This window comes from Plecotus auritus (assembly GCF_963455305.1).
Source record: "Plecotus auritus genome assembly, chromosome: 9".
Taxonomy (NCBI): Eukaryota; Metazoa; Chordata; class Mammalia; order Chiroptera; family Vespertilionidae; genus Plecotus; species Plecotus auritus.
In genome coordinates, this window is record NC_137783.1 from 101295988 (window position 1) to 101322003 (window position 26016).

The 26016-nt window shown below is 36.5% G+C and overlaps 1 protein-coding gene across 22 annotated transcripts in view; it reads left to right on the top strand.

The window, feature by feature from the left end:
- Positions 1-26016, top strand: part of DLG2 (discs large MAGUK scaffold protein 2) — a 2053927-nt gene that overhangs the window by 1274740 nt on the left and 753171 nt on the right. For 3 of the 22 annotated variants that reach the window (XM_080687300.1, XM_080687278.1, XM_080687281.1), the window contains exon 1: positions 12764-13326. The exons of 18 other annotated variants lie outside the window; for them this stretch is intronic. In XM_080687300.1, the coding sequence (XP_080543426.1) occupies positions 13018-13326 (309 nt within the window). In that variant the 5' untranslated portion in view covers positions 12764-13017. Of the gene's footprint in view, positions 1-12748; positions 13327-26016 lie in introns of those variants that run through there. One more of the 22 variants, XM_080687284.1, reaches the window with a different exon arrangement.

Here is a 26016-nt window from a genome sequence, read left to right on the forward strand (position 1 = left end):
CTCAGGGATGGGCCGGCCAAGGAGTGGGCTCTTCCTCCCTGCCTCCCTCCACCTCGGGGCCCACGTCTGAAAAGCTAGCAGCAGCCAGCGAGCAGGCCACCAACATGAGCAGCGGGCCAAAAAGACCGGCAGCACACCCCCACCTGCGGCCTTCTGCTCGTGACTCCTCCCGAGCCCCCGTCTGCCCCACCCCTCACTCACCAGCAGCCAGTCGCCGCCCCCCCCCCAACCTCCTGCAGCCCTCCCCTTGGCTGGCCCCACCCCCAATCAGGGCCCCCAACTCCAGACCTTGATTGCAAGAGGGCACAGGCCAGGCTGAGGGACCCCCCTCCCGCATGCACGATTTCATGCACCAGGCCTCTAGAAGTACATAAAGGTTGTACAAGGCTTTAGCACATTATGCAAAAATTTTTTTTAAATATTCCTAACAAGGGAGAAATATTCCTAACAAGAGAGACTTCAAGTATGTATGCAGCAATTAAAATGTTCTGAGCTCTCAGGTGAGCACAGTAAAGAGCTATTTAGGGAGGGGAGAAGGTGCTTGTCTTAGCCTATGAATAAGTGGTGGAGGTGGAATGGCTTTAACTGTCTGACTTCAGAGGCCCTGCTTCTCACCACTATGTTGTGCTGCCTTTCTATTTGGCAAGTTCTTATTGAAAGAATGTAAAACTGAGAAAATAAGCCAGAAAATTCACCATGCCATACTTTTTAACCACCCTGCTATGTGTTAAAAATAATAATAAACCTAAATGTTTATTAGAATAACATATTACATTTAAATTTCTCTAGTTATTTGGGAGGCACTGTTATTAAATCTCAAGATGTTGACAGGGCATCACTCATCAGATATGCCTGTCTTTCAGCAATACTGAATGTGGTTTCATAGATTCTGTAGTCCACTCCCTTAATTTTACAAATGTGGTCATTAAAATTTAGCAAGTTAAAGGAACTTCTCTAAGGTGAAAGCTAGTTCATGGTAGAGCCAGAACTAGAACATATTTCCTAAAACCAAGTCTCATATTTTCCAACTTTAATTCAACATGTATTTACTGAACAATAAGAATTATATGATGAGGCAAGGAGAGTGTTAGTTTACAAATAAAAGATGATTTTTATTCTTAGGAGTTTATAATCTAGAAGGAGAGACAAGCATGCCCACATATAATTATAAAACTCGCCACAATGGAACATGTTCAGTAGCAGGGATATCCCTCACGTTGTCCCTGTATGTCACTCAGCACACTTGTTTATTCAAGGAATTCTGCCCTGCCAAATTGCTACCCTGAATACAGTTCACTCCTTTACCACAAGTATAGTTCCTGGTACAAAACAGACAGTCGATAAATCCTTATTGAATGAAATGAAAAGCACAAAAGCAAAATGATGTAAATTAAAGAGGAGGCAATGATTAATTAAATGTGAATTTGAAATGCACTGGCCAAAACAAAGCCAATTAGGTAAAATTTTACTAAAATGTCAAGTCTCCAAGGAGAGATCATTGAGCTGGAAGAGGGCCTGTCATGTCTATTAATCCATACCCCTGCCTTTAGGCCAACCCACAGATGAATTACCTCTGACAAGTCAGATTCTGGCTTATTTTTAACTCAGGAGGTTTTGTGACCTTTTGATAACTTTAGAAAGTATCTATTACAAATCATTCATCAGAAAAAAATAAGAGCATGTAGAACTTAGACCAAAGAAAGACTGATTCTAGATCATGGTTCTCTCTCAAATTCTGGGTGTGACAACAAAAAGCCAGGCAGACTGCCTTAAGGGGACCTCAGTGGTGTGTGCCAGACTGTCCCATAGTCAGAGGAAGGTCCATTTATATTTGTTCCAGTTTGATTCTGTGCATAGCATCATTCAATCTGTCTCAGTATTTTATGTTGAGACGAGAGGCCCGGTGCACAGGCTTGTGCACCGGTGGGGTCCCTCAGCCTGGCCTGCGCCCTCTCACAATCCAGGACCCCTCGGGGGATGTCAGACTGCTGGTTTTGGCCCAATGGCCTGTGGGGATCGGGCCAAAACCAGCAGTCCAACATCCCCTGAGAGATGTAGTAGTGCCCCAAGTGGCAGGCAGCCGGGGAGGAGCCCAAACCTGGTCCAGGCGCCACTCCAGTCCCGCTCATCCTAGCCCTGCTGCACCTGCTGCCGCTGCTGCTCGGTAGCACTGCCACAGAGGCGGTAGAGGCTCTTGCTGCCATAGCTGTGCTTGCCAGCCGTGAGTCCGGCATCTGGCGCCTGTGGTCAGCTGAGCGGCACTCCTGCGGTTGGAGTGCACTGACACCAGGGGCAGCTTCTGCGTTGAGCGTCTGCCCCTTGGTGATCAGTGTGTGTCATAGCAACCGGTTGACCAGTCGTTTGGTTGTTCGGTCATTTGGTCCCTTAGGCTTTTATAGATATACATATTTCTTTACTTATTTTGTGACTTTTCCTCCCTCCTTTCCTTTATTTTTTGTTATTCTTTTTTTTCTCTTTCCCTTTCTTCCTCCCTTCCTTCCTTCCTCCCTTCTTTTCTTCCTTCCTTCCTTCTCCCTCCTTGTACTCCTTCTCTCTTTTATTCAGTTATAAGTCAATTCCATAGTGTTATTTTGGCACATTTTATTATTCATGCATTTTCTCTCACATTAAACTCGGAGCAGGAGATGGCATGTGTAGGGCCCCATACCTTCCCACACTACCTTGTCTGCTCCTGGCAACCAGGGAAGAATCAGTTGAGCACCCAGCATTGGAAGAGTGGGGAGACTGGCACTTGGAAACAACACATGCAGGGTGTTACACATATTAGGTTCCTAAGAATCTGATCAAGAGCCAAGAGCCCCCATCATTTAAATCAATATACTTTCAATATTTAAATTAATTTTCAAGCCAATGAAAGCTTGGACAAGAGCATATTGTTACATGCACTAAGCTCAGTGTTCAGTGCTAAAGAAGTTAAACGATAAAAGTATAAAAAATAACTGTAACTATAAAAATATGTTAATGGATGCACAATACAAAAATATGTAATTTGTGACATTAATAACAAAGTGTAGGGGAAGTAGAAGTGTAAAGTTTATAATTAAAATTACACTGTTATCAGCTCATCAGTTTAAAGTAGATTACTATAGGAATAAGGTGTTTTGTCCGAGTTCTATGGTAATCACAGAGAAAATACCTACAGAAGATAATCAAAAGAAAATGAGAAAGGTATCAAATCACTCCAGTACAAAAATTTAAATAAGTAAATAAATAAATGAAACACAAAGGAAAGTACCAAGAGAAGAAAAGAGGCATACGTAAACTATAAAACAATTAACAAAGTGACAAGAGTAAGTTCTTTCCTAATAATAATTTATTTAAATGAGACATAGAGTGGCTGAATGGATAATAAAAACAAGATTAAACTATATGCTATCTATAAGGGACTCACTTTAGATTTAAGGCCACGTGGAGGCTGAAAGTGAAAGAATGGATAAAGATATCCCATGCAAATGATAATAATCAAAAATTCTCAAGAGACAAAGAAAGACATTATGTAATGATAGAAGGGTCAATTTTCCAAGAAAATATGACAATTATAATTACATATGCATCAACATCAGAACATCAAATACATGAAGCAAACATTGACAGAACTAAAGGGAGAAACAGATAGCAACACTAATAGAAGATTTCAATGCCTGACTTTTAATAATGGATAGAACATCCCGATAGAAGATCAACAAGGAAACGGAGGAGTTGAATAACACAATAGATGAAAAGGGCCTAACACATATAGAGAGCTGTTCAATCTAATAGCAACAGAATGCACATTCTTCTTAAATACACAAGAACATTCTATAGGACTAATCACGTTAGGTTGCAAAACAAGTCTTAACAAAATTAAGAAGATTGAAATTATATGATGTATATTCCAACCCAAATGGAATGAAACTAAATAATGGCAGAAGGAAAACTGGAAAAAGTCACAAATATCTGGAAATTAAACAACACATTCTTGAATGATTAATAGTTTAAAGTGGAAAGCAAATGAGAAATTCAAAAATATCTTGAGACTAATAAAAACAAAAACACACATACCAAAACTTATGGGATGCAGCATAAACAATACTAAGAAAGTTTATAGTGATAAGTGCCTACATTAAAAAAAGATTTAAAGTAAACAACCTAACTTTATACTTCAAAGAACTAGAAAGATAAGAACAAATTAAACCTAAAGTTAACAGAAAAAAAAGGCAATAACTAGGTTTGAAACAAAAATAAATTAAGTATAGAGTAAAAGAACAATAGAAAAATGAACAAAAATAAGAACTGTTTTTTAAAAAAAAGATAAAATTGACACTTTTAGCTACATTAGCTAATAAAAAAAGAGAAAGGCTCAAATGAATAAAAACAGAACTGAAAGAGATGCCGCAATTGATGCCAAATAAATTAAAAGGATTGGGACTAATGTGAACAATTATATACCAAAAAACTAGATAATCTAAGAGAAATAAATACATTCCTAGAAAATGACAACCTATGAAGACTGAATCATAAAAATTATAAAATTTGAATATGTTAATGGATGCACAATACAAAAATATGTAATTATTTGTGCATCCATTAACATATTTTTATAGTTACAGTTATTTTTTATACTTTTATCGTTTAACTTCTAACTAGTAAGAAGATTAAATCAATCATTAAAAGCCTCCCAACCAAAAAGAGCCAAGGATGAGATAGATTCACTGGTGAAATCTACCAAACATTTAAGGAAGAATTAATGCCAATTCTTCTACAATTCTTACAAAAAATTAAAATGGTAGGATCACTTCCAGACTTATGAGGCCACATTACTATGATACCAAATCTAGAAAAAGATACCACAAGAAAAGAAAACTTCAGGCCAATATTTCTAATAAATAAATGCAAAAATTCTATACAAAATACTAGCATACTGAATTCAACAGCACCTTAAAAGAGTCTTACACTATGATCAAGTGTGCTTTATCCATGAGATTCAAAGGTGCTTCAACATTAAAAAAAAATAATCAATGAGATATACCACATTAACAGAAAAGGACAAAAATCACATGATCATCTCAACAGATGAAGAAAATCATTGACAAATTTTAATATTATTTCATGATATAAACACTCAACAAACTAGAAATAGAAGGGAATTACCTCAACATAATAAAGGCCCTATATGAAAAGCCCATAGCTAACATCAGACTCAATAGTGAAAAACTGAAAATTTTTTCTCTAGGATCAGGAACAATATAAGGGTTCCCACTGTCGCCAGTGTTATTCAGTGTTGTACTGGAAGTCCTAACCAGAGCAATTGGGCAAATGTGTGCGTGCGCACACATACACACACAAACCCAAACCAAATTAAGGGTTTTTAAGTTGGCAAGAAAGAAGTAAAATGGCCTCTGTTCACAAGTAACATTATTTTATATATAGAAAACACTAAAGATTATACACACAACTGTTAGAACTAAAAAGCTAATTCAGCAAAGTTGCAGGATACAAAATCAATATACAAAAAATGTGTTTGCTTATATGCATAACAATGAACAATTTGAATGGGGAATTAAAACAACCTTATTTACAATAACATAAAAAATAATACACAGGGATAAACTTAACCATGGCAATGAATGACTTTTATACCAAATTTTACAAAACACTGATGAAAGAAATAAAACAAATAAATGTTCATAGAGCAGAAGACAACATTTTTAAAAAATGTCCATACTACCCAAAGCAATCTTCAGATTCAATGCAATCCCTGTAAATATTCCAATGGCATTCTTTACAGAAATAGAGAAAAAAAAAATACTAATATTTATGTGGAAACATAAAAGTACCTGAATAGATAAAAAGAATCTTGAGAAAGAAAAAAGCTCAGACCTGTTAGCATGACTGTTAGAAAACAGCAACAGCAGCAGCATAAACACATGAGAAAGTGGAGAAATTGGAACCCTGTACCCTGTTGATGGAAATGTAAAATGGCTCAGCTGCTATAGGAAACATGGACGTTTCTCAAAAAACTTAAAAATAAAACTGTCATATGACTCATAAATCCCATTTCCATTTATTCAAAAAAGTGAAATTAGGGTCTTAAGATATTTCCACTCCTGTGATCTTTGAAGCATTATTTACAACTAGAGGCCCAGTACACGAAATTTGTGCATCGGGGGTCCCTTCAGCCCAACCTGGACCCTCTCCAATCCAGGACCCCTCGGGGGATGTCTGACTGCCGGTTTTGGCCCGATCCCAGGGATCGGGCCGAAACCGGCAGTCAGACATCCCTCTCACAATCTGGGACTGCTGGCTCCTAACTGCTCACCTGTCTGCCTGCCTGATCGCCCCTAACTGCCCTCCCTGCCAACCTGGTCATCCTCAACTGCCCCCTCTGCCAGCCTGGTCACTCGTAACTTCCCCACCTGCTGGCCGGATCGCCCCTCACTGCCGCCCCACCAGCCTGGTTGCCCCTCACTGCCCCCACTGCTGGCCTGGTCACCCTTCACTGCCCCCCTCTGCTGGCCTGGTTGCCCCTCACTGCCCCCACTGCCAGCCTGGTCGCCCCACACAGCCTGCTGGTCAGTTGTTTGGTCGTCCCTCGCTAACCTCCCTGCCAACCTGTGGCCCCATGCAGCCTGCTGTTTGGTTGTTACTATGAGGACGTCATGACCAATTTTCATATTACCCTTTTATTAGCATAGATAGCACCGAGGTGGAAACAGCCTAAATATCCATTGATGGATTAAGAAAATGTGGTATATAGAAACAATGGAGTATTATTCAGCCATAAAAAGGAAGAAATCCTATCATATGCTATAACATGAATGAACTTTGGGGACATAATGCTAAATGAAATAAGCCAGTCACAGAAAAACAAACACTGAATGATTTGATTTATATTGTATGAGGTATCTAAAGTAGAGAATTCATAGAAGCAGGAAGTAGAATGGAGGTTGCTAGGGCCTGGGAGGAGGGGAATTGAGGATTTGCTGTTCAAAAGGAATATAATTTCAGTGGTTGAGCATTGACCTATGAACCAGGAGGTCACAGTTTGATTCCTGGTCAGGGCACATGCTCTGGTTGTGGGCTAGATCCCCATTGGGGGGGTGTACAGGAGGCACCCAATCAATGATTCTCTCTCATCATCGATGTTTCTATTTCCCTCTCCCTCTCCCTTCTTCTCTGAAATTAATAAAAATATATTTGAAAAAAAAACATTTAAAAAATAAATAAAAGCAATAGAATTTCAGTAGTTCATGATCAAAATGTTTTGGAGATTTGCTGTGCAACACTGTGTGTGTGGTTAACAATACTGTACTACATACTTAAACTTTGTTAAGAGGATAGATCTGTGTTATGTATTTTTTAACCATATTTAAAAATATTTAAAAATATATAATTAAGGTACTGTTATAAATACTAATGCTGTTTAATTTTTTAACTTTTTAACTTGATTAATGGGGAGGAAGAGGAGGTGTCATCTTGCCTTTCTGCTCTCTATATACACTTTCAGGATCCTGAACTCACTGTGCCTCTGGAGTATATAACTTTAAGAGGGTCAAGACTTTGGTGGTTGGAGTTTGGGATTCTCTCCCTGCTTTCCCACTGAATGGCTTTTTTTCCCCACTCCCCCTTTTTCACTATCTATATAAAGGGAGAACAACTTGAAAACACTTGAGAGAAAATCACAGCTGTCAGGAAGTATAGCTTTTATGAATGAATATCTTACTAAAATAAACAAAAGCCATTTCAATTTCTTAGTATTATAAGACCACTATCAAATTTCTTCCCCCAAATGAGTTAATGCATACCACTACACCACTCAGCCACACAGAATGTTTCACTTAAATGATGACCTTAAGAGCACATAGCTAGTTTGTGTTTAAATTCACAGTGCTTATTTGTTCATTTTGCACTGAGAGGAAGAACACAGACTTGAATACCAATGTTGGTATAACCACTGAAAGACAATTTTTATCTTCTTTCTTACTTGATTTGTTTTAATAAATACTAAATACTTCCTTTGTGCTTGGTTCAGAGGGTGCAGATACAAAAAACAGCCCTCTCCCTTCCCTAATGGCATTTACCTATATTCTGTGTGAGAAGAATGGCCCAGATTGAGTAATTTTTACTTTAAATACAGACATGTAAGTGTTGAAATAGAAAGGCACAGGTGTGTCTAGCCAGTGTTGCTCAGTGGATTGAGCATCATCCCATGCACCAAGAGGTCACTGGTTCGATTCCTGGTCAGGACACATGCCTGGGTTTCAGGCTCAATCCCCAGTAAGGGGCCTGCAGGAGGCAGCCGATCAACACCAATGTTTCTATTTCTCTCTCTTCCCTCCCTCTTTCTCTAACAAAAAGCGATAAAAGTATATTAAGAAAAAGAAAAGAAAAAAGAAAGGCACAGGCATTAAGTGAGTGTTTCATGGGAGGATGACCTGATCTGTTCTGGAAGAAGGGTGGGGCACAGTGTCCAGGGAATGGTTTCTTGGAAAGGTGACATTTGAGCTGAGCTCTGAAGGACAGGGAGAACTCCAGAATTTCTGAATAGAAGAGTCTTTGGAATGACAAGCTGCTGTGAAGGAAGGTCTGGGAGACTTGTTTTAGAGCTGTGTTGCAGAGTAAGCTGACCCTTCTTGGGATGGCTTTCAGGAAGTTGTTTCTTGAAGCACCTTATAGAAGGGCGAGTAGGAATGACTTATGTGAAGGGTGAGTAGGAATGACTTATGTGAAGGTGTGGGCAAGGGAAGAGAGCATGTGTAATGGCCACAAGGTAGTCAAGGCTTGTGTGGTTGGAAGGTGGATGGGGCAAGGGGGTGAGGCATGGATGAGACTGGAGAAAGCACAGAGGCCAAGTCACACAGGCCATCATCAAGGACCAGGCAGGCCAGTTTGAAGATGTTGTCTATGGGGATAAAGATCCTCAGAGATTTTATTGACAGGTGTTATGCAGAGTGGGACCTGACTGCATTCACATTTCGGAAGAAGCCACGCTGGCCACTGTGTGAGAGTGAACTGGAGTAAGGGTGGAGGCCAGAGACCAGCTCGGGAGCTGTTTCACCACCTCTGCAGAGACATGATGGTAGCTTCGACCAGGGTGGTTGTCATAGTGGTGGATTGAGAGAAATCGACCACTGTGAAAGGTATTTACGTACACAAGCATACAAACACTGTGGAGTGTAACTGAATATGACAGGGGTGTCTGGAAAGCTTCCGGGGAGTGACATTACTCTAATTTTGAAGGACAAGGACAAATTTCTTATAGCAGTGGAGCTCATTATTTAGATTCAATAGCTACAATTTGTAAATTATAAATGATTATTACCTTTTATTAGTGTTCTTCTCAGAATCTCTTAAGAAATGTCACATAACTTAAGTTCTTATTTCTCCAACAGTGTTACTGTGTTAGAATAAAATACATCTGCATTTCCTGAAACCCATTTTACAATTCAGCCTTACATTAATTCAGATTAATCCCCTCTCCTCAACACCCACCAAAATCCAAGCATATTAGTGAGAATTTGGGACATTTTAAAACTATTTTTGTTTACTTCCTATTAAATTCTATGTCCAGGTGAAATCTCTATAGCTCACTGTTAATTCCTTCTTGCTTTGCCTCCTAAGATTTATGATTAAATTGGTTTTAAGTATTTTGGAAATAAATTTAGAGCCTGAAATACTTTAAATATTCTTGGTGCTCTCTTATTTTGAAAGGTAAATGTGATTAGATCTGGAGATTTCCTAGGCTGAAGGCTATTAGATGTACAAGAATATTAATTTGTTAGCATTTATAACATCTCTAGAATTTGCAGTCCCAGGAATAGACTATATACAATTTTGAAATCAAGATAAATTGTATCTAATACTTCATATCATTTTGTGATTATCTAACACATTACTTATGGATGCTAAAGGGTTTCTGCTACCCAGTCATCCTTTAGCAAACACTACTTAGCTCTTGTTTCGTAATTAATATTTTCATTTCCCATATGCAGAGAGAGCCTGAGGAAATTTTATCTGGCAAGAATATCTGCATAGTGTTTTAGTGCGGTACAATTTATTTAGTAAGTCATCGTTGCTATTTAATTTTAAACAAATCAAGCCAGGATATTCATTTAAGCCTCTGCTTTAAAGCTAGTGGTGGCTCTATGGAGACAGTAACAGGTCAAAGAGAGGTCAAGAAGATACATCTCATCTAGGCATTGCCCTGTGCACCATCTGCCCATGTTAAATCACAATGATAAGTGGGATGTGTACTTGGGCACCACTAATTCTTGTTTGGCCAGAATTTCATGTCATCTCATGGTCATTACAATTGTCCAATTACAGTTGATCAAATTGAATTATCTTTAATTAGTAGGTCTGTCTCATAGTACAGTGGGTTAGTTGGACACATTTATCTGTTTAAGTGGTCTGTCTTCAGACTTAGAAAGCCAAACATCATGTTTGAAAAGGAAAAAAAAAATAGACAGGAAGAGGAAGACAGGAGGCTGGAATTATGTTATATGTATTAAAGTAAAGAATAATTTCAATATAATATTATAATGAGTTTAATGGAAGTTTGATATGGTATTTAAGATCCTTCAAGGCAAGTAATATTAGTTACACAACATATTTATCAATATAGGAATGACATGTTGAGGTTATTAAAATAGGAATTCTGTTGTCCTTGTGTTGAGAAGAAATAGCTCATTAAAAATGACCCATTCAACCCTGGCTGATGCCTCAGTTGGTTGGAGCATTGCCCCATATATCAAAAGGTTGTGGGTTTGATTTCCAGTCAGGGCACATGCCTAGGTTGCAGGTTTGATCCCCAGTTGGGGCTCATATGGGAGGCAACCAGTCAGCGTTCTTCTCTCATATCAATGTTTCTCTCTCCCTCTCCCTCTCTCTCTAAAAATCGGATTTCGCCCACTGAGTATCACATAATGAACTATTTGCCCCAATTTTACCATTTTCAAGCATTGATCTTCTTTCAGGAAAAAAGACCATTAATGCCACATATTTCTTCCCAATAGTTAAAGTGTTAAAGTTGTCGTCATCTCCTCCTCCTCCTCCTCCTCCTCCTCCTCCTCCTCCTCCTCCTCCTTCTTCTTCTTCTTATTATTTATTCTTCTGTCAAAGTTCTTTAACACCTCAAAACCAGCACTGAAACTAACCTTAATGGAAGAGTTTATTATTCTGGAGCATTGCTGAATTAAATATTGTTTTCAAAAAATGTTAACTGCTTCATTCCTCTACTCTTCCTTCTATTTATACATCCACCAAACCCTCCATATATCCATCCAAGAAATGTATTTATAAACCTGCTGTGTGCTGGGCAGTCAGTGCACTAGGTGCTTTGAAAAAAATGATCAGTAATGGACCAGGGCCTGCCTTTTGAACTTATTCATATGAGTTATAATTATTTAGCAAAGATGTTTTGGATGCCTACTGTGCCAGGCAAGGTACTAATGTCAACCTCCTGTTGAAAAATTGGAAAAGTATACTTTTTGTGGAGATACATGGAAAGGGAAGATCCTGCCTAATTCATTCAGGGTTTTTATATACATCAATAATTTATCTAGTGAATCCCAGCATTGAAATGTAGAATATGTTATAATCCTGGCCTTTGAAATAATAACCTTGCCAGCTTAGTCATAAATGAGGTCTACACTACTCCATCCACTGGTCATTCCACTGAGAAGTTAGATCTAATAGTATCTGATGGTCTGTAGATAAAATTATTATATCATGGGGTTATATCATCATTTTTGGTGCTGCATAGATGGCAGCTTGCTTCCCAATCAAACCAAATTATTTCCTTAGGATATATGATAAGCATGTATGTTACAACATTTATGTTACAGATGGAGAAAGTTTCAAAAAGAATACAAACTCTAGGCACCTTTTCCTTTACTGAAAATACTATGGGTGGCTTCTGTGAATCATGCTAAAATTTTAAAACAATCATGTCCTCTCTGGAAGGCAATTTCTTTAAATTGGATAGATTTCACTTATTTTTCAGAGAAAGAATTTGAAAATTCTGTCTTTGGAAACCAAAATGCTGGATGGCAGAGTTGGATGTGTCTTTTACTTTAAAATGCAGTCCCTTTCTGTGGTGAATGTATTTGTTGTGGTAAAGTATTTGAAAGGAAATCCTCAGGATAATTTTGGGTAAGGAAAAACACTGTGTTAAAATAAGCCAACCCCTCAGTTTTGAACTTTTGAAAATTGCTTTTTTTTAATCAGAAGGAAATAATAATTGTTGATAGCATAAAGAATGTTTTCTTAGATTGCAGTGAGTAATCATGATCTAAAACACATTAAACTTCCAAATTTTAAAGGACTCTAGTAGCATGCTGTGACCTCAGCAATTTTTCTAAATGAATTGAGCTTCTTTAGAGTTAATACTGACGCTCTTATTTAGTTGCCTCATGATTTGGTCTGTCTTGGCAAATATCTCTCTCGATAAGTGATTCCTGTAAATGTTGGAAATTCCTTGACAGGTTAACTTTCCCATCACTTTAAATGGCTTCTGCTATGTTGTTTCAGCCTAGATGCATTCTTTCCGGAAAGAAGGGTCCTGCTAGCCTGATTAAGAAGCTCTCTTTCCTGAGGTCTGTATTTTGTGTGGGGATCAGCCAGGAGAGGGAAAAGCCAGAATGCCAAATTGCAGAGAGTATTCTTTACCGTGGGGCTCCATCCAAAAAGGGCTTGTAATGCAGTGTACAGTCTTGTTGCCCAGCTGTGTGGAGCATTGATTGCTTCTGCCTAGAGCAGGGATACTGTCAAGTTGCTCTGTGAGTTGAGTCATCTATTGACAAAGAGCTACCAGCCCGCAGATAATGCTGTGCGGAGCTGCTCTCGCTGCTCCCACTGCTCCCAGGATGCACTGCTTATAGCAGCTGTCAAAGCTACTGAGGGATCCACGCGAGGGGGAAAAAAGAGACTTTTACAACTGCCTGGAAGCAAGGGGTGTCAAGGAGGAAACATTCCTGGGCAGAGCTGACCAAAGGAAAGAGTAGGCATCAGTGCACTATGAATGCATACCTCACCAAGCAACACAGCTGCAGCCGGGGGTCCGATGGGATGGATGCCGGCAGGAATGCACCCACAGTACTCAGGGATGCCCACTGCGCTTGTGGCTGGCAGAGGAGCCCTCAGGGGCTCGGTTACAATTCTCAGACCATGCCTTCTTCAGGACCTGGGGGCCCAGCTTCAAACAGGACCAAGCTGGTCACCTTGTGGGACAGTGTGCGGAAAAGTCCCCACAGGACGAGCACCAAGGGCAAAGGGACTTGTGGGGAGCACTGTGCCTGCCCACATGGCTGGTTCAGCCCAGCACAGGTGAGCCTTTTCCTTATGACTTTCCCTTGAGTGTCGGAAGAAACTGCCAGCAAGTTGTGTCAGGTTAGGATGGTTTGGAAACTTTTTGAGTCTCCTTGCTGACTGGGTATGTCTATTTGGAAAATGGTAGGCCAAGAAAACCTCTCATTTTCACAAGTTTTGGGGGCTCACACCTCAGGGTGGCTTGTGCAAGTCCAGGGATGCTGTGCTCAATTTCTTTTAGTGACTTTTACCCAAGTTCAACTTTTCTAGTCTTCAGCTGATTTCACTATTTTGCAACATGGTCTTTTAACTGCACTTTTACTTCTAATTGTTGTCAACTTTTCTATTCTGCCTAACCAAGGGTTTCTTTTTTGTTTGTTTGTTTTAAGGAAGAGAAAAGGTAACTTTAATCAGATACTTTCCAGCTCTTTAAACTTAAAAGAAGATAGATTTATTCAGTTATGGAAAGTGGTGATTTGAACTATACTATTCTAATTTTATTCTTATAATGCTGTGTACCTTTTTAGTAATAGAGGAGAAATTTTGTTTATACTAAATAATTTATTTTACAAGCACAAGGAATAATTGGAAGCAAGCTATAGGATGATTACGCACAAAATAAAAAATGAAATATTTCATTTATTCATAGAGAAGCAATAGGTTATTTATATTAAAAACTCTCTCTCCTAGAATACATTTCTGAAGCAAATATGCAGGTTCCCTTAATTTGATTCCTAGCTGATTCTTGCCCCAAACTACTAGCATTTTACCAGAAATTAAATTGTGTTTTTTTTCCTGCTTCCATCCAGGGAGGGAAAACAACTTTCTGTAAATTCTGTACAATATAAATAAAATGCACCTGTAATCACTGTCATAAGTACAGAACAGTGACTATTCTTAAATATTCATTGAAAAGAGAAAAGCTGTGTTTGCAGAAAAAACCCTTTCTTGATTTTAATATGCTTTTAGTATAATTGAGAAGTGAATATTGATCATGAGTAAAACATTATGGTGTGAGAAGTGTAGAGAACATTCTAATTTTAATGTTAATTTTATAAAAAGTACTTCCAAAAATATCATATATCACTAGATCTTAATGATATGGTTATATATACCTGGCCAAATATATGGTTTTTGTTGCATTAACATCATGCATCTTAGCATTCTGCTTTAAATCAAGAACATATTGTCATTATAGTATTAAATTCAGTTTGAAATGGAGCTTGACATTTGACACTCAGTTAATTTTTAAAGTTAGCATCAATCCCAAACTGAATAAACAGTACTGACAATTTTGAAGTATCTATATAGTTTTTCACAAATACATGTGTTTAAATGTCTTTAACCTATATCTCTGTATTGATTGCATTCTCAAGGTTCCCAGAGGCAAAGCACACAAACTCACATCAAGTTTATTGTTTTTATAAAGAGTAGAGAAAACAAACTTGCTTTAGAGTAGGAAAAAAAGCAAACTTGCTTTATTATAATTTTTTATTCAATATGTAATAAAATTTTATTTCATAAATGATAATTTTCCAACCCCACATTCGAATACTACCTTGTAATAACCATTCTCTAGAACTCACATTTCATCAACCAAGGGAAACCTTTTTCTTCCTTGGTGTTTCACAAACTCAGCCTCCTACTTGCCTTACATTTATAGCTATTGCATGCTTTAAAGAATTGAAATAGAGTCTCTGCACTAATAATTAAAGATCCAGTGACATATGAGAAGGCAGTAAATTGAAGCAACCACCATCTCTCATTATTCTTTTGCACACAAATTTCTATACCTTTTCTCCTTTATTCACATGTGCTTTATTATTGGCTAGGAAGAACAGTGATCCTTAAATATTGGAGCTATAATACTATATCTTTTAGGCTCTTCAAGACTGTGATTCTTTCACTCTTTTGCCAACTCAGTCCTATAAAGGTGCTAAGCTAGAGTGATCAATTTATCTCTTTGTCTCACTCCTGTACACTTTCAAATATATTATGTTGGATAGTTTCTAATTTGTCTATATATATATATATATATGTGCACAGATTTTAACATATGCATTAAATATCTCTAGAATACCTAACTACTTGCATTATATATATTAACATTTTATATATATATATAAGTATGTATACAGTCATATATATACACATATACATGCATGTATATACTCACATATAAAAAATAAAGTTCTATATTCTTTTTATCTAGAATATACCAGCTTGTTTTTATAAAGAATATTTTATTCTCTCTGTATAAATATATTTCATTTCTGATAGGCACTCAAAAATGTTGATATATTTACATAAGTATATATGTTTATATTCATTTACATATGCATCTATAGAATAGATCTAATATTTAAAATATACAGATCTGTGTATGTACTATATGCCCATGTATAACTATCACAAAAATAAGAGTGTGTAAGTTATGAATATGTCCATTAAAATAGTCTGTTTTTATAATTTTGTTATACCATTTCTACCCCTTAAATTAACTGGAGATATTATGTGAAATATTGTAGAATAAAGGGTGGAGCTGATACTAAACATTAGAATCCTTGGTGGAGCAGGGAGAAGGGGAGTGCATGTTTTAGAATAGCCTAGGGAGCTGCATGGGGTACAGAACATGCCTGAGGGCTGGTGAGCGTCTGGGAGCTAGGATCCTGCCCTCGGAGATATTTGCTGTATTTCGTGGAAACTGGCAGTGTGATTTCCGGCTGCTATAATAGAGGGCCATGGTAATGACTTGAGTTCCTCCCAAGGCTCTTTGCCAAACTCCTGTTATTTGGGGGTCTGTGTACTAACAGGACTCTGTCATTATGTTCTTTCTCAGCAGGACTAAAAAACAGCTCTATCCCTGCTCAAATCAGTTTTCATTCCATTTGGATCTGTAGAATTAATATAACCATAATGATAGGTAAGAAAATGGAAAATTATAGAGTCCAGAAATGAATTCTAGAATGCACATCTCAGATAATAGTGTTGGCCTTGGGAGGAAAAACATGGCCGTCACTGCTTATGTGGCATTTCTCCCCAACGCAGACTGATCTGGGTAGGCAGCACAGAAGAGTGACTTGGAGACTAGACATCTATGCATTTGCTCTTTATTCATATTTAATTAATTCATTTCTAATTGTTTATTCAACTATCATTTCTTGGGTGCCTTCTCTGTGCCACTTTGTCAGGCCCTGTGGATATAATAGTAAACAAAGTAGATACTACCAGTGTGGAGCTTATAGCCTTTAATGGTATATAATATTTAGCAAATATATCCTCATATACACAGAATTATACTATCAGAAATTACAATTTGGAAGTGAAATAAAGTTCCACGGAGTCCTGCCAATTCCATAGTAAATGTATATTAGGACACATATTAGGACACAGGGAGTGAGAGAGAAAGATACTTTTTTTCTCTTTTTTTAAAGATACCACATCTCTTTGTGCCTGCGTTTTCTGTTTTCTCGAATGAGGATAAAAATAATACCTAACTCATATGATTGTGGTGAGGAATGATTAACATAATACATGTGAAGCACTTAGCACAGTGCTTATAAATAATACAGGCCTAATAAATATTTGTGGAATGAATGAATAAGGAGTATGCCAAATGTTGAAAATTATTAAGCTATTCCATAATTCATTATACCTAATTTTCTGGGAAGAGAAGAGAGGTGAGTCTGTGAAAACTTCCTAGAGTAGTGATACATGGGCTGAATTGAATTGAATCTTTAAAAAAAAAATTGTACTTATCATCAAGTGGGCAAAGAGAAATAAGCTTTGGGGATAAAAAAATAACAAAAACAAACACATGTAGCACCCTGTTGCCTGTGTGGAATTGCTCCTGGTTGTCTGTGCGCGTGGAGGGGTGAGCGGGGATTGGTCACAGCAGGTCTGGTGGGCCTTGATGAGGACTCCATTGCGACAGCTGCAGGGAGTGCCCACAGGATTCGAGTGCCTGCTCTGCCACTGTCTATGTGTTTGGCTTCATGGTGGTTAAACCCTCCTGGGCCTCAGGTGCTCTGTTTCTAAGAAAACTGGTTTTCCCTAAATGAACCTCCCTATCTCCGCCAATACTAATATTCGGTGACTGTCAACGGACACCCATTAATTAATGGGAAGCACTTGAGAAAGGATGTATGCTTTAGAGATAGAGAATCCTGAATTTGAACTTGCAGCTCTATATGACCTCACTTGTTTCACTTCTTTAAGGCGCATTTGTGGCCTCTCTAAAACTTAGGGTGCTAAAATCATAGTGTAGGAAAATATAACATGAATTGAGAATACGTAGAGTCCAGCATTATACATAGAACACAGGTATTTTTCAATTAAAAAAGGTAGTTATGATTACTAGTAATGGGTAAATTATCCATAAAGTTAATTATTATTGTTATTATTAATTATTTTTGTATTTTATTTGAACTTCTAGTTTGTCCCCTGAATTTATTGATGTCTTCCTTATGATGAAGGTTAGGCTAGGCAACTGTCCAGAAACATTTGGCACAGGACCACATGATGATGGGGTGACATTTTGTCCTTCAGGGTTCTAAGAGATTTACACTAAAACAAAATCATGTAAGATAGAATTGTACTAATGAAGTAGCATTCCCATAAAATTGTATTCAGAGAAAGGTGATATTAGATTTTCTCAGTAAAATTCTACTGGAACAATTGCATTTGAAGTATTTAGCCAAAATCTGTAAATCTTCCCTAATAGTACCTTTGAAGCTCCTCCAAAAAGAGCAGTTTGCAGCAACTTGAGTGCAAAGGACTTTTTTTGTCCAAGTAGTAGGGATGCCCTAGGCTGAAACTTCAGGCTCAGCTTATGCCCAGCCAGAAAGATCTGACAGCTTGCTTCACCTTTGTGGCTGTTTCTACTGATTCCTTCTATGAAGAGAGCCCCTTACCAAGAAAGAATAATTAGATGTTTTAGTGTCTGGAAGACATCAGCAGCCCCTAGGCAAAGGAAACAGAAAAGAATTAGAGGTATTACAGAAGGTATTAAAGCATTCCATGGGCAGCCCTGAAGCCACTTGGTCAACACTCCTGGCAGCCCTGCTTCTGGATGCTGACATCAGCAGAGCGTTCTTTCCAGGGCAGGTTGAAGAGAAACAAAATACAGATGGTGGAAAAGAAAAGAGCAGAGATGACAATATTTATTGAATACTCACAATATCCACAATGTGTGAAGCACTGTGCTAGGGGATTTCTGTTAGTCATTTTGAATTCTCCCAACAACACTAAAAGAGTGATATTGTAATCCCCATTTCACAGATATGTAAACTGAGATTAAGAGTAAATTGCTCATGATGGCATAACTGATAAGGGCAGAACTAGTTTCAACTGTAGGTCTATCTGACCCCCTTAAGCTTTCTACCATATCTTACAGAAAGGCCTGTTTGAGGTACTCTCAGAGGCAGAATATCCCCAGAGATCTCTTTAATTCTCAATTTTTGTTAGAGATTTGAGGCACCTAAAGAGCCCTTTCCTCTCTGATCAAGGCTAAGTACTGTGCTGATTTGAACCAGACACCAGAATAAGTACTTGAATCTAGAAAGTTCTCCTAATCTATGGTTATTTGTAAATTGGATTCAATCTTGCAAATGTCTGTGGTAAATTTTATTAAATTTATTGATTAATGAAATTATGTAGGTTTCAAGTGTAAAATTCTATAATACATTATCTGTATATTACATTGTCTGTTTACTACCCAAAGTCAAATTTTTCATATTTTGCAAAATTTATGGTGAGGAATTAGGAACTATGTGCTATAAACTTAATAAGTGCTATAACTTTGAACTCTGTGGCTGCTTCTACTGATTCCTTCTATAAAGAGAGTCCCTTAGCAAGAAAAAATAATAAGATTTTTTAGTCTTTGGAAAATATCAGCCGCCCCTATGCAAGGGAAACAGAAAAGAATTAGAGGCATTACAGAAGGAATTAAATTGTTATAAACTTAATAAATTTATAGCACATGGTTTATTTTCTGTATTTTAATCACAGAGCATCATCTTGCATTACTGAATGTTTGCGAATTATATACAGATAGCCTACCTACCTGTGTATCTGTCATGCCAAGAATCAAATACCTCTCTTTAATACCACCGTCTCCATTGTCTGTCCTCTTCCTTTTTCTGGTAGTTTCATCTGTTGCAAATGTAGCCTTGCCTGCTTTTATTCTCCTCTATTCTCTACTCTGTCCCAGCCTTTTAAATTCCCAAAGGCCTATAATGTTTATAATTATGTCAGAACTGTATGGGAATTTAGAGGCTATATAGTATATTTTCCAAAGTAAAACCTGAAGCCTAGAAAAGTTAAGGCTTGCTCAAGGTCATTAAATTTGTGACAGAATTTATAAAAGTCTTTGAACTCAGATTTGAGTTTTATTTTTACTGTTCTAGGCTACACTACTTCTCTTAGCCCTTATGTGCTCCTCTTCATGAAGCATAATTACTGACAGAAAATTATTAAGCATGTTATTTGTTGATAATGTGGTCTTGGGCATTATACAAAAATTACATAAACCTAATTTCTACTATCTCATAATTCAGACCAACAGTCCCCAAGGGCAAAGGGGAGAGAAGAGCCACTAAAAATTATTTTAGGAATGCATGGGGATAATTATTGGGAGGTTATGCTGGCATTTAGGAGAAGGAGGACATACATTATAATGTGCAATATATAATGTGCAACAAAGAATTGTCCCGTGTACTTCATAATTGTTAAAATTCCACTGGATGTTTATGAAGATATTTTTAAGTATTATTTTCCAAGTGTTCAAAATCAAATTTGGTGTTACAAACAAACTATTTTCTGAAATTATTTAATAATCATTAAATATTATAGGAATGTAACGCCTGTGCAAATCAAGGAGTCATTATACTTAGTTCTGTTAGGAATTTTATCAAGAGTTGATTCCCATTTTGGAAAATCCCATCCTTAGAGCAATGCTGCTGCTCTTGGTATTGTGCCATTGACACACTTCTCCTATATCAGTCTACATTTGTGTGTCACCTGCAAAAAATATATAATTGAAGAGACCTAGGGATTCTTTGAATAGACCTAGACCCAAAGATTTTGAATTGGTAGAAACACAAAAATCTCACCAAATTTCACTAATAAGATTGTTTTTAAAATAATTAATTTGATTGCCATACCACATATTAATTTAAAAATATTTTGTTGCACAATAAGGAATCTATTTTGTGAAAATTATTTGAAATTATTTATTTTAGAGTTTTCTGTTGTTTTCAATATTACTCTGGTATCGTCTCAAACATCATCTACCCTCAATTTCCCTATAAGCTCTTAGGCTGCTAGGATTTTGTTGTTGTTGTTTTTATACCCATTTCCCATTTCCTATTTATTTTTTTGTTAAAGGATAAAGTTTGAAAGTCTTTTGAAGTACTAGAAATTAAATGTATACTTTTACATGAGGGGGAATTCCAAACAGGAGTAAAGATATATATAGATAGGGATAGATAAATGATGATGATAGATAGATGATTGATAGATAGATAGATAGATAGATAGATAGATAGATAGATAGAAACTTTCTCACTGGACTGCCCTTTAGTAAATTGAATTCTTTATGCTAACATTATAAATAAAGGCCAGTTTGTTTGCAAAAATATGACATTTTTATATTCTCTATTTACATTTTTATTTTAATTATTGCCAATGTTAGATTACCTATATTTCAACTAAAGTTATTTCCTTTGATTTCTTATCAGGTAAAATGATCTGTTATCACTTCTAGCATCAGTTTTCAATCTAGAATCCATTACATGTCTGCTCTTTCACTTTTCCTCTGCTTCTTATAAGAATTGGTATGTGATCTCTATTCCATTGAAATCTAAATGTATTCATTATTAAGTATATGTAAGCATTTGACTACTTCATTACATTGTCTAGTATAGTTGGGGTCACAGACTGCCATATTGAAAACATTATAATATAAAGTAATTTCTTTGTATTTCTCATTTTACTTGAGTTAGAGCATTATATATACATACATATAATATATATATGTATATATATGTATATATATGTATATATATATATATGCAGTTGTATTATCTATGAGTTTTATTTCAGATGGAGAAAGGAGGGTATTATAAAATATTTATTATGAAATGGAAAGGTTGATTATGATAGAATTGAGAACTGCTGGTTTAGATATTTGACATTGTTATGTGTGCGTGTTTAGCTTGCCTTCCAACAAGACCAGGAGTCAGAAAAGTATAACCTACAGGTCAAATCCAATCTGATAATAGTTTTTGTATAGCCATGAGCTAAGAATGTGTTTTTTTAATATTTTAATAGTTGAAGAAAATTAAAAGAATAATATTTTATGACATTTGAAAATTATATGAAATTTCAAATATACTATCTATCAATAAAGTTTTATTAGAATCCATCCATTCTTATTTGTTTACATATTCTGCTGCAATGGCTACTTTTGAGCTGCAATGGCCAAGTTGAGTAGTTGCCATACAGACTATAGAGCCAGCAAGTCCTAAAATATTTACTGTCTGGCCCTTTATAAAAAAGTTTGCCAGCCTCTGCGCTAGACTATCGGCTTCCCTTTTCCTTCTGATGGAATATCCCATTCTGCCTAATAAATCCTATTAATTTTTAAAGACCTAGTTCAAGCATATGCTCCTCTTTAATCCTTTCTGGTCCTTTTTTAAATTTTTTTAAAAATATATATATTTTATTGATTTTTTACAGAGAGGAAGGAAGAGGAATAGAGAGTTAGAAACATGGATGAGAGAGAAACATGGATCAGCTGCCTCCTGCACACCTCCTACTGGGGTTGTGCCCGCAACCAAGGTACATGCCCTTGACCGGAATCGAACCTGGGACCTTTCAGTCTGCAGGCCGACGCTCTATCCACTGAGCCAAACCAGTTAGGGCCTTTCTGGTCCTTTTTAGCTCACAAAACTTCTACTTAACATGGTGTCCTGCACAATTAGCATATTACCTTGCATTGTGGTTAGTTGTTTCCTTCTCAGTCTCCTGATTAGAGAGTGAGATTCCTCATATGCTCATCATAGAACTTAACTCACAGTAGCCATCTGTTCAGTCACCGCTTTGTGACATTTCCTGAAGTATTATTATTGAATTATATATGTGAACCCAGACTTGTCAGCAGCATCTGTGGCTGTGGAGTGGAAAGGCTGCATCTGCTTTATTTTTATGTCTATCTGCTTTGCTAACTAAATTTCATGAGAGTGCAACCTATGTATTTACCATTATTTCCCAGAACCTGGCATGTAGCAATAGGTCAATACGTTGCTCTGAACTTCTGAATGAATGTTAGCATAAGGCCCTGTATATAAAGGTACTTAATCAGATTTGGATTTAATTTATAATTATAATTATTACTAATTATGCAAGTGCATTAAGATCAAAAGGGAAATCTATCCTTATAGTAGCTTGATTTAATAATAAACAGATTGTAACAAAAATTTAACATAGATTTATCATTTTATTTATTTCTCTTCTATTTAGTTTTACTCAGATTCTTATTTTCTTCTATGGTGCTGTTAAAATGTTGGAATCACTGTTCACAAATTGGTTCTACATTCAAATGGGTCATGATGTTCAATGATGAGAGGAATAGTACTGAACTTTGAGAGGATAACAAGAAAAAAATATGATTCTACAGTTTCTTTGTCTAATTTAGGAGTCCCTTGTTCTCTAGAAGGTTGAAATAATGTCCTAAAATAGTATTTATAATTAGTTTCTCTACAACCTATTGTAGAATGCGTGACCTTTCTTTTCCATCATTTTTGCTATTAAATATAAGTGCTCAGAGTACAGTAGCTGTCATGCCACCATATTAAAAAATCCAAAATTGAACACATTTGTACTTTATTTTGAAAGGCTGTGCTAGTTAATGGTCACATTGATTGTTATAGTTTTTTAGTAAGTACTTTTTTCTTTAAAAATGAACTAAAGAGCCCTGGCAGGTGTGGCTCAGGTGGTTGGGCATTGTCCAATAAACCAAAAGGTTACTGGTAAGATTCCCAGTCAGGGCACATGCCCAGGTTGTAGGCTTGATTTCTTGTGGGGAACGTGCAGGAGGAAGCTGATCAATGTACTCATGCATCAATGTTTCTCTCCCTTCCTCTCTCTCTCAAAATCAATAAACTACTCTTAAAAAAAAAAAAAAAAGAAGTTTCCTTGAACTTACTAGTACATGCATATATGCATAAACTATGGGCACAGATAACAGTGTGGAAAGCCTAGGGATGGGATGAGGTAGAGGGAGTCAAAGGGGGGAAAGATAGGGGACATATTTAATACTTTGAACAATAAAGATAAATTTTTTAAAAAAGAGTGGGAAGGAGACTTCTCATTAAAAAAATAAATAAAAAAAGACTCATAGACACAAACAAGAATAGGATGATTGTCAGAGGGAAGAGGGGTTGGGGGGAGGTAGAAGGAGGTAAAGGGGGGATAAATGGTGATGGAAGGAGACTTGACATATAATACAACTAGAGGCCCGGTGCACGAAATTCATGCATGGGGGGTGGTGTCCCTCAGCCTGGCCTGCACCCTCTCACAATCCGGGACCCCTCGGGGGATGTCTGACTGCCAGTTTAGGCCCAATCCTGGCAGTGAGACATCCCTCTCACAATTAGGGACTTGCCTGTCTGCCTGCCTGATCTCCCCTAACCACTCTGACTGCCTGCCTGATCGCCCCTAACCACTCTGCCTGCCTGCCTCATCATCCCTAACCACTTGCCTTCCTGCCTGATCACCATTAACCCCTCTGCCTGCCTGCCTGATCGCCCTTAACCACTCACCTGCCTGCCTGATGGCCCCTAACCGCTTGCCTGCCTGATCACCCCTAATACCTCTGCCTGATTGCCCCTAACCACCTCTGCCTCGACCCCTGCCACGGCAGCTTCATCTGGAAGGATTCCAGAAGGTCGTTCAGCTGTCCAGTTTAATTAGCATATTACTTTTATTATTATATATATACAGATGATGTATTGTACAATTGTATACCTGAAATCTTTATAATTTTATTAACCAATGTCACCCCAATAAATTCAATAAAGAACTAAATTAAAAAATAAAATTATATAAATGAATTCTAGATTTATATTACTTTTAAGAATAATTAGCAAGTATATCTTTTGATAGACAGAAGATAATCTTACAAAGCACTTTTTAATTCTGTTTGTACATTGGTCATTCACTTATTTGACCTACTTTATTCTCTGTCACACATATTGCACTTAATTGTGATATTTTAGTTTTTTACTTTATTTTTTAGAGTAGTTTTAGGTTCACAACAAAATTAAGTGAAAATACTTGCAATATTTTTTAATTCTCTATTTTCAACTTTAAGGTTTTTTAAAATAAAAACTAAATAGGTAATTATAAATCATCTTAGTTTAAAGGTGAGCAATTATACTATTTAAAATAATTTTATTATGTATTTTTAAGTATTTTTATTGATTTCAGAGAGGAAAAAAGAGAGTGAGATAGAAATGTCAATGATGAGAATAATTTTATTATGTATTTTTAAGTATTTTTATTGATTTCAGAGAGGGAAAAAAGAGAGTGAGGTAGAAATGTCAATGATGAGAGAGAATCATTGATTGGCTGCCTCCTGCATGGGTATGTGCCCTGACCAGGAATTGAACCATGATCTCTTGGTTCATAGGTTGACACTCAACCATGAGCAATGCAGTCTGGGCTTATATGTTTTTGATGTGGAAATAATACAAATTTATGGTAAAAATATTATAAGCTAATCATATGTTTGAGAAATTCAGAACACCTACTTTTCACCTAGAGCTAATCAGTTAATAATTTGATATATTTTTACTTTTTAAAATTGTCTCTGCATATGTATCCTCAGAAAACTATATTATATTTTGTAGTAATGCATGTTCACAGATGTATCCAAATGTAAAGTATTGTTTATATGTGTCTGTTATAAGTTAAAAATATAAAACTGTATTGCTTTTTAAAATTAACATCATATTAGCAACATTTTCCTAAGTTAGTAAAATGTTTTTCTTGTTGATAGAATGTTTTTAAGTATTTTATTTTATTTTATTTTATTTTATTTTTGTTGATAGAATTTTTAACAACTGCCAAATATTCCCGTTTCTACCAAAATTCGTATCGTTGGATATTTAGGTTATCTTATTTTATTATTATTAATGTAAAAAACACTGAAGTAAGCATTGGTGTACATGAACTTTTGACCATATTTTTCATGAGGATATATTTTCAGAAAAGGATTCACTGAATCAAAAATATGAATATTTTTAAACCTTATATTTATCTAGTCATTCAGTCAATTTTCATTCAATAATTAATTATTAAGCAGTTAGTTCCCACATGCCAAAACACTGTGTTAATCAATGAGGATATAATGGAAAACAAAAAAGATTGATGCCTTCTCTGTAGAGCTTAGAGTTCATTGCCAAATTTCTTCTAAGAAGACTTTACAAATTTATAGTCCTCCAATTCCAGGAATTTATGAACATGTCTTTTCTCCTGTACTCATGATGTTTTTATCTTATATATATATATTTTTTTTAATCTGGTAGGCTAAGAATTGCATGTCATTGCTATTTTAATTTGTTTTTATTTGTTAATGAGGATGAGTACTTTTCATGTGATTGTAATCTGTCATTTAATCATAACTAGGACAATAATACCCAGTTG